The sequence below is a fragment of the Urtica dioica genome, chromosome 1 (genome assembly GCF_054948205.1).
Source record: "Urtica dioica subsp. dioica isolate 48M chromosome 1, U.dioica_male_clone48M_v1_H2, whole genome shotgun sequence".
Classification (NCBI taxonomy): domain Eukaryota; kingdom Viridiplantae; phylum Streptophyta; class Magnoliopsida; order Rosales; family Urticaceae; genus Urtica; species Urtica dioica.
The window spans coordinates 17234626-17244930 of NC_142756.1; the positions used below are offsets into that span (position 1 = coordinate 17234626).

Genomic DNA, 10305 nt, shown 5'->3' on the forward strand with positions numbered 1-10305 from the left:
TAATTACTTTATATTATTATGTTAACAAATCAATCAATTATTATTAACGAAAATAAAAAAATCTGATTTGAATAATTATTATTAATCGCCAAAACAAAAATGGAAAAAACAAAAAACAAGTTTTTAACTCTCTTAAATCCTGCCACGTAGCAATGACTATTTGGCTAAGAAATAATAATATGTTGGCTAAATTAAAATTCACCAGTTTCAATAAGTGAAATGTGTGACGACTACTATTTTCTTATAAAAATAAGACATCACAATAAGTGAAAATTTTAATTATAGAGACAAGAGGTTTATATTTAAAAATAAAGTATATAGTTGCGACTGCTGTTTTATCAAAATTAAAAATTAAAACTTTTAAAAAATAGTAACAATACAGTAAGATTACTTGCTTCTTCTTACCTATAAGCCAAACATTTCTAAGTCAGAAAGAATTAGCACCAAGCTAGTAATAACAATTCCAAGATTTCTAACCGATTCAGTGGTATATTATCAGTTTGACACAATTAGCATTAGTGCGACTGTATGTTGACGAAAATCCTTTGTTAAATATGCGCAATTGTGTCACCCACTCGTGACACTAGCACTATCCAAAACTCTTTTCTATAGAGGCCTTGTCCGGCGACCAAGAGCTCTACCGCAGAGAAGAGCGTTCTTTGGGATCGGAAGCTCGTCCCTCCACGAGTTCGCCGGAGAGTAAATGCGGAGATAGAATTGCTGTCCCAAATACTGGCGAGCCCAATTCTCCGACCTTATGTTCCACATCCCCACATTGTCCAATGCCACGTAGATCGCCGTCCACGACTTGGGGTACACCTGGACTGTGCACCGAGACACCGTGTCCCTCAGATTGTAACTCGCCCTGCTCTCGCTCGTCCAATCCCCACCGTCCATTCTGTCATATCATCCATAAACATCATCATATAAGTCGTTGAACTAGTACAACGTGTGTGCATTTTTATTACTAAAATAAATTTATGAGCAACATTGTTATCAAATTCTTGATTTTGTAGCATTTTAATCATTTTCTTAGAAAATAGACCTACAGCTACACAAAACATATGTTAATTTGATATGAATTTATAATCTGACCATAAAACACTAAATAAAAATTAAACAACTTTGAATTGCTAGAGCAAGATTTTGATATTTAAGTTGTCGAATAATGTTAGTGACTAAACTGCTACAAAATCAACAGCTACGTTTCATGTTTTTAAGTGATAGATTTTTCTTTGAAAAGGGACTAAAATGCTATAAAATCAATAGATAGCTAGCTATAAGAGGTCTGACCCGACGACAAAGAAGTTGTGGCCGCTCATGTGCCAGGACTGCACGGTCTCCTCGGCGTTCTCGAACACGATCTCGGCGAAGCCTCTGTAGTCGGCCTGCATCACGGCGGTCCTGAGGACTCCGCCGCCACCGGAGGGGCTGCCGGGGATTCCGCCGAGGTCGAACACTCCTCCGATGTTGAAGTAATCGGCGAGCTTGATCGGAGTGTCTCCGGGGACGAAGGACACGCCGTTGACGGCATACCTCTGCTTGGCGTTGATGATCGGGGCCGAGTTGGCGAGCTTGATTGTCGTTGTTGTGTTGATCAGCCCGTAGTGGTACGACCCTTGCGGATTCGGCCTCGGTCCGCTCGCACTCAAATTCCGCCTGATGTTTTCAACACAAAACCAGTTCAGATTCACTAGGGGTAAAGCACTGTTTCGGTGCGGGCCGCGCAGGGGCAGAAAACCCATCGCTGTCTTGGCTGTGCTACCAGAGGCCAATATCCACGCCAGGATATTAAGAACATAAATCCAGTAGCCCAAACAAGATGACTTGTTTAAGAAGTTGTAAATAATATCAATTATTTAAAGAAGATTATTATTCGCTCTTAGATTTGCCTTGTTTTGGCAGCCAGATTTTAATTCTGAACTGCAATATCATTTTTAAGTGTAGAGAGTCATAAGAAATCGGGAAATTGACAGCAATAATATCATTAACCAAAAATCAACCAAAAGTCAAATATTGACACATTTAGATCAAATCGGTCACGAACTGCAACCAGTTCGTGATCAATGTGTCACGAAATCAATTCAGTTCGTGACTGATTTGGTACTACATGTGTCAATATTTGATTTTTAGTTGATTTTTGGTAAGTGACAAGCAATTGGTATTATTATTATCAATTTCTCTAAGAAATTGTGGAGATAGAAAAAGGGTTAGAATATTTTTAAACTTTTTGTACTTTTAGCCCAAACTTATATGATTTTTTCATATCATCATACGCACTAAATTATTTTTCATTCTTACATTATGAATCCCCTAAGTTCAAATTCTAGCTCCGCCTTAGAAGGTGCTAATTCATTCCCTCCCTCGACCCTAATTTCCAACATTTGTTTTCCTTCTCAAAAACACTGTTTCTTACCCCTAACCTAAACAACTACCGAATCATTTACGTAAGTAGCTCAAAACCCGTTTACCTGAAGGACCTCGCTTGCTCGAGAGACCAGTCGATCTCGATGGTGGGTCCGGCGGGCGGAACAGCAACAGCAACTCCCCCGGGGGAGTTGGCATAGTGGAGAAGGGAAGTAGTTTGGAGAATACGGGAGGTGAAGCGGGTGGAGACGACAATGAGGTAGTCCCGAGGGGGTTGGTCGGCTGTGACCAAGACGGAGCAAGACTGCCCCAAGTGGAGGTCCAGCGACGCGTACGTGTTCTGCAGAGTGTGCGTGCCTTCCACCTCCACCAACAACATCTTGTGCCCCTCTATCCTAAAATTTATCGATGTCCCCACTCCCACGTTGGATATCCGGAATCTGTAACTGTTCCCTATCATAAATATATGTCCCGAGTTTTAGTCAAATTTCACTTCTCCTCGTCTAACTAACATCAGTATGATAGCTCGAATAGAAGGGTAATCAATCTCTTTCTGCTAATAGCTACAGCTATCTTAGTTTTCGGTAAGCAAAATCTAAATGCATGTATTTTTAAAATAAAATATTTAGCGATATAAGCCACAAAAACATAAGCATTTGCATTTTAACCAACGTTTTATAAAAAAAAAAATTGTAAATAACTATATATGTTTCGTAAATAGCAAATAATATGACGTAATCAACGTTATTTACATATATTTACTAGAAATTTATTCTGCGTAAATAGATTTACGTGACTATTTACCAAAAATTAACGAAATGTTGATTATTTAGAAATTTCTATCGTTTCAGCTTCATAAAGTTGGATAGCCACTAGATCCTTTTAAAATAGCAGCCAATATTTCCTCAAAATTTTGTGGTTTAATTTTCATTTCAATTTTTTTTTTTATGTATTTAAAAAAGAATTCGAAAATGGGTTGAATGAGCACGGTTATATATATAATGTTGAAGAACATAGGGACAATAAAATCGACATTGAATAGTCTCAAAGAATATTTTTATATATTTTCGGAAGACAGGAGAGTTTATATACCTTGATCGACTGTAAATGTATGTCCGTTTTGTCCGCGTCCATTGATGAGAAGTCCATCCGGGAAAGGAAGGTCATTACCGTTGTCTAGAATTGCTCTCAGATCCTACATAATACGTTGAAAGATTAGAATTAAAGATGAGATTTCGGTTAACTTCAGACAACTTCAACCTCGGATTTTTAGCTAAGATTAACTATAACCGAAATCCTTTCACAAATAGTTAACAGGGGAAGCGTAGTGCGGTGAAGTTATACGGTGTGGTTGCGAGCGAACCAATCGCCGGCGAGGATGGTGAAATCTCCGGCGGGAGGAGGGAAAGGGACGGGGATGAGTGGGCGAGAGAGGATCTTGAAGGATCCGAATCCACCGGCGGATTTGTGGAATGAGAGGGAAGGGAAGTAGAAGAAGCTTCCGATCTGGTCTTTCACTTGAAGCACATATGTGAAGTTCTTCCCCGGTGGAATCGGACACGTTGTTCCGTACACTCCATCTTCCCACGAGTTTCTTCGTTGCTGAATCCCATTCCTGAACGAAAACAGTTATGTATTTATTTAATCGTGCTCTAGTCAAATACTAAATTGAAATTACTGAGTTTATAATATTGAAAAAATAAACTAATAAATTTGTAATATAGTTATTATTTTAGTGGTGTAGATTGTAGAAGTCAAATTCTTATTTTTTTTTTTAGTAATTCGGTGTTGAAAAGAAAGAAAAACATACCAGGAGATGAGGAAAGGTTCGTCCAAGCTGTTGAAGACACTGACGATGACATTGTCGTTTGTTACAGACTCGATCGGAGGACCTGGAAACTGGCCGTTGATCAATATCCCCTGTATTTCCAAACGCACAAATTCAATATATATTGTTCATTTTGCAATTAAAAATTAGATATAATGAAACAAAAACAAAAAAAAAGTGAAATTACCGTTTGTTTGACACCAAGAGGATATATATCGCCGTACGTGATGTTCCAGTTATAGAATCTGTATGGACTCTCTGCATTGGTGAAGCTGAAGAGTAACGAGCCAAACAGTAGAGAAAAACAAACACTCCTATACTCGACCATTTCTTCTCCAAGTTTCTACGGGCTTTTGTCTTGCTATTGAAGAAGAAGAAGAAGAAGAAAGTACAAAAGACAGAGCCTTGAGAGCTAAGAATTCGACACAACAAGTGCCTTTCAACTCTGTAAAGCTCTCCCTTTGAATGCCTTTTTGTATTGCTTTATTTATATTATTATTCGATTCTGAGTTTTGTTTTTCATTATTTGATGCTGTGTAATGTGTATACTATTAACTAGTCTATATGTAATGTGTTTATGAGGCTGCAAGGTTGTTGAAATAATTTATGTATTGTGACAGAATCTAAGGCAAAGAGTCTCTGTCACACAGATCTCAAGCCACGTTCTTTTATTGCAGTGGCGATTTTGAGTTCCCAAGTTAAAAATAAATAAAATTAAAATAACCATTGATTTGTCATTATATCAAATTCTTAAGGCGTAAGTACCCTTAAATTTCTAATATTTGTATTACTAATATACAACTTGTAAGTTGCATCTAGTTTCACTCTGCTCCTTTCAAAATGTGACTGTGTTGTTGGGATAGAGTTGCAGTAAAAGACACGGAGAAAATGACATATATTTAATGATGGACTAATAACATTTGACCACGTTTGTCAATATCAACATTGGTCTCCAATATCATATCAAGAAATGTGTCAGTCCTCCAGGGACATTAATGTAAAATTTCAGAGATTTCTGGTGAGATTTATTGAATTCAGAGCTGGTCAGCGATTAAAATGGTAACATTTGTGGTGATTATAAAATAATATCCCGCTGACTAGAGAAAACTCGTCGTGTTCTGATAATTTATCCCCAACTTGCTGTGAAAGAAATACACCACATATGCTGTACCTCAGAATTTCGATATATGTCTTTATGACAAAAAAATGCATATAAAATCATTCTTTTTTAAACTTAAAATAGCCCCATTTGGTAGTAATGCCATCAATTAAAATAAGTTACGTTAATTTTAACTAAATTTGGAGTAATTTTTGCTACGAATTAACAAGTCTAATGTCTCCCACCAAAACAGAACACAATTCGTAAGAATTAGAGTTTCTTCAACAAATTTGGCGCCACCTCCCACCTAAGCAACAGATGCCGCCATAGGCCGATTAGTGGCGAAGCTCCGACCCGAAAATAGGCCCCTTTGTTCTCACTCTCATTCTCCCTACCATCCTCTTCTTCCCTATCACCTTTTTAAGTCTGGTTTATTTTTCTATATATTTTTCTTTTCGGTCTTGATATTAGTTGCCATGAGTGTAATTTAACTGGTCGTCGAGATGCAGAACCAATGACGCCCTTTTGGTGGTTGTCATCGGTTTTTGGGCGGTCGTCAGAGTCTTCACTGTAGGAAGGCTCGGTTCTTCTGCCAGTCCATGGTGTCAGCCATGTTTAGTGGAATCTGAGTCTGTTTGAAATGAAGATTGGAGTATTGGTATCGGAAGATTGGCATCTGCGGGAGATGGATGAGGTGCCTCTTCGAGGATGTTGTTGTTGAGAACGGAAATTATAATTTTTGCGTTTTGTTTTTGTGCAACATATTTTTTTTCTTGTTTATTGTATTGCTATTTTATTTTGTTTGATATATACACATTTCAATTGTGAGTATGATGTTGTCGTGTTGAACTTGTTTTGTTTTGGAATGGAAACGATTTAAGCACATTTTCTTATCCCGAGTTATGTTTTATGTTAGATTTTTGTCGATAAAGACTGAAGAATCATGTTCTTCATGGTCATCGAAGCGTGATTATTTAGATCTCTCAATCAACCACAGTGGATATTTCAAAAGAGCCAAATGAATGCTCGATTTTAATGTGCTTTATATCTTTTTTTTTTATAGAAAGTGAGCACAAGATGTAGTAAGGGTTAATCCTTCCGACCTAAATATGTGTTGTATTTAAAATGTTATTCATTTGTATCGATGAGTGTTTACCCATATTCTTATCGAAATCATCGTACAATGTTTTACAAAAATATTGTGAAATTAAACATAATCTTATTAAGGGTTATTTTTTTCCATTTCAAAGTGTATTATGTGATAAAGTTAATAGGAAGTCATAAAAAAAGGCATATTAGACTTAATTAAACTCTTTTAAAGTGCAAATATTTACGCACGTAAATTTTGTTGTGGAGACCTGTAATACGCACTAAAGAAGTGAAAATGAAAGACTCGGAGTTTTTTCAACTCCGTATCAAGTTTTTCAAAGTGAATTGTTGTGGTTTGGTTGGATTTACGCGCGTTTAGCTATAATGGGGATAAAGACAGAACAATATATTGAAAAAGTAAAAAAATTGTAAAACTCTGTAAAAAGAAATCGTAGAAAAAAAAGTAGCAAGAGCATATAGTAGGCCGGCGCAAAAAAATCGTAAAAACCGTAAACCGGACCGGACAGGTGATTTTTAGACCGTCGGTCCGGTTTAAAACGGTTTTTTTTCATCCAGTCTGGTCCGGTCCGGTCTACTCATTCCAAACAGTCCGGTTCGTTTTTTTAAATGGTCTAACTGGACCGGACCGGTTTATTTATATTAAAAAAAAAAAAAATTAATGTCCAAGTAGCCAAATTAGGCATCTATGCATGTATTTCCCTCATGTACAAGATTATATGTTTTTTGTTTTTGTGGAAAATTAAGGGTTTTTTTTAATTATGTAAAACGGCCAAAACAGTCTAGAACGGTCCGGTCTAGAACGGTTCAAAACGGTCCAAACGGTTTAAACCAGACCGGACTGTTCAAAACGGTCCGGTCCGGTATGGTTTTTTGGCCGATTTTGGACCGGACGGACCGACACAGCCCTAGCAGCAAGGGGGAGAGAGAGAAGAGATAGACTTTTATTTTTTAATCTTTTTTTTTTTTTAATATTTTAATTTATTTTTTATGATTTGATCTTCAAATAAATAAAAAAGAATAAAAAACTTTGACGGTTAAATCTTGACCATTGATTTGAAATAGATAGTAACAGTAGAATTAAAAATTAAAATCATGTATTTTACCTACCGAAAAAATAAAATAAATATCAAAATGTATTTAGCATATAATTTTGAGTATTTTTGTTGTCATTACTTCAAGTTTAACGACAATAGATTAAAAATATATATTTGAATTCAAATTTCTAATATATCTTCACTAAGCTAAATATTTAACATACATTAAATTTTTTTATGAAACTGAAAATCCAATATTGAATGAAAAATATTTTTATAAACAAAATTAATAATAGAATAAATGACATTTCAGCCCCTATATTATGACAGATTTTTCAAGTTAGTCCCCGAATTCTGAAAACAATCTTATTCATATTTGAACTTTGTTTTTGGACCGATTTAGTCCTTCCGTCAATATTTGCATAACTTCGTCAGTCAAATAGGCATGTTTTAATCACGTGACAATGAAACAAGGGGCAATATAGTAATGGTGCATATGAATTCGAATTGTTTAATAAAACATTATCTTTATATCCGGATATGAAAAAATAACAATTAATTAAAAAAAGAATACCAAACGTTTTTGGATATATGTATGAAGAATTATCTGTTATTCACAAAACCCATTGACAGAAACCCTAAATCGTGATGGTGAAAAAAAAAAGTCGCTGATAAAGGACAAGACTAGTCCGTCAAAGTCAAAATCTCCGACGCGGGGGAAAAAGAAAGGAAAATCGTCGATGTAGAACAAGACCAGTCCGTCGAATTCAAAATCTTCGGCGCGGGGGAAAAAGTAATCACCTTCGAAGGTCAGTCCTCAGTCAAGAAGTGGGAAAGGAGAAAGTTATGCATCATCGACGACGCAACGTGCAGCAAATCGGACCCACGTGCATCAAATCGGACCCCACTTCAAACTGGGTGCTATGGTAAGTAATAAACAACAAAATCTCGACTGGATTTTGCTTTTGCCGAAAAGATCTTGTTCTATGTGGGGGGACCAGTTTATAAAGGCGTAAATATTCTTTGTCTTTTTCCTTTGAATCCTTTTTACTTTATTTGGGGACCACTGAGTCTTTGTTTTTGTTGTTTCATGATTTGGTGTCGTGTTTAACGTTTGTGGGACTTGCGGTTAAGGTTTCGTATTTATTGTCTTTTGTGTGTTGGTGAGAAGTAACTACTGAATTGTTTAACCTTAAATATTTTCGATATTGTTTTCAGAGGAGTTGCTGAACAAGTTTAAACTGAATCTTTATCACGGGGGTTCCATAGCATTTGGCAATGGCACAGGATCTTACGCTGGTAGGTCTATAACAGTCTTTGAGAATGCAGACGTAGACCGGATGTCAATTATATTGTTGGATGGAATACTGATGAATCAGCTTGGTTACTGGGTGGGTGCTTTGTACTTCATTAAGCCTCAAAGGCAAAGAAAGCTGGAGTATGTGTACGATGACGAGACTTTGTTAGAAGTTATTTCTGATGTTCTTAAGACATCTTGGGAGGTTAACATATTTTGTGATCACCCAGTACAGTCACCAATTACGTGTCCCGTAGATAAGACTGACCAGGACTTGGTTGTTGTAACTCAAGGCGTAATTGATGTGGAAGATCACAATGTATTCTAGCAAGGTGAAGACGACATACAACCTGCTGAAGAAGAGCCAGAACAAGTACAACAAGATTACGGTCAACCTGATGAAGAAATGCATCATGGTGAGCATGATCAAGATAAGCAACAGGGTGATCATGATCAAGAGGGTGGCCAGCGTGATGAAGATAATCCGGGTGTTAGTGACACTCGGAAAAAGAAGATACATGTAGACATTAATGAGATGTTTGAGCAGGCTTGGGATGAAATGATAGAAGAAGACCAAGATGAGTTGGCGCAGCAACAAAAACAACAGCAAGAGGATCAGATACGTCTAGACATGGCAGATCTGTTTGAAGAGGCTTGGGCTAACGTAGCTGGTGAACGTGTGATGATGAGCAATAACACGGTGATGAGCCACAACCAGTCCATGATCCTATTGACAATGAGACAAAACCACAAGTCAATCGTGTTGACAATGAGACACAACCACAAGTCAATCATGTTGAAATGAGCCACAACCGATCCATGATCCTGTTGACAATGACACATAACCAGTCCATGAAACTGAGGAAATTCAACAGGAATTTGGTTTTGCGGTAAGTGAAGATGATGTACAGGTTGATGGTGACACTGTCGACATTGGCTTGGGTGGGTTGAATAGAAAAGGCAAAAGGGTAGTTACCGACCACGACAGCTCAAATAACGGTTATGACTACGACATAGATGCTGAGATGGGAGGTATTGTCTACTCGACAAGCGAAGACAAGGTTGAAGCTGACACTGGTGCTCGCGCTTCAATTCCAGATAAATTCAGGGATTGCCGGAATGTACACAGAAAAAGCTTCCAAGGTTTCAGACTTTCAGAGAAGCACGGACTTGAAAAATCTGACGTTTGAAGTTAGGTCTAGTTTTCCCTACTTCAAATGTATTCAAAGAGGCAATTCGCGAGTACGCAATCTGAGCAGGGAAAGACATACACTTCAAGAAGAACGACTCAAACCGAGTACGAGCGGAGTGCAAGGACCTTAACTGCACGTGGACGTGTTATGCATCACTCATGGCCGACACAAGTATGTTTATCATAAAGACATACAAGGCTTAACATACTTGTCCACGAGTTAACAAGAATAGGTTTGCTACCTCCAAGTGGTTGGCAAAGACCCATCTACAGCATTTCAAATACAGTGAATCGTGGTCCGCTGCTGACTTCATGAACCGGGTTCAGTAGGATTACGTGCTTGAGTGTAACCGGATAAAGGCGTATAGAGCTAAGACG

The 10305-nt window shown here is 37.4% G+C and overlaps 1 protein-coding gene across 1 annotated transcript; it reads right to left on the bottom strand.

The window, feature by feature from the left end:
- Positions 1 to 273: 273 nt before the first annotated feature.
- On the bottom strand, positions 274 to 4710 carry LOC149407596 (L-ascorbate oxidase homolog). The gene is made up of 7 exons (XM_089614542.1): positions 4383 to 4710; positions 4178 to 4287; positions 3712 to 3982; positions 3460 to 3562; positions 2472 to 2820; positions 1294 to 1659; positions 274 to 898 (listed from the first exon to the last, which is right to left on the bottom strand). Exons 1-7 carry the CDS (start codon positions 4521 to 4523, stop codon positions 607 to 609), a joined length of 1632 nt encoding a protein of 543 aa, XP_089470668.1. The 5' UTR covers positions 4524 to 4710; the 3' UTR covers positions 274 to 606.
- Positions 4711 to 10305: the final 5595 nt, after the last annotated feature.

Coding starts and splice junctions, on each gene's coding strand:
- LOC149407596 (XM_089614542.1), bottom strand. CDS start 4,523: ATGGTCGAGTATAGGAGTGTTTGTTTTTCTCTACTGTTTGGCTCGTTA. Junction 3,983..4,177: donor GAACCTTTCCTCATCTCCTG/GTATGTTTTTCT, acceptor GTTTTCGTTCAG/GAATGGGATTCAGCAACGAA. Junction 2,821..3,459: donor TACATTTACAGTCGATCAAG/GTATATAAACTC, acceptor TATTTATGATAG/GGAACAGTTACAGATTCCGG.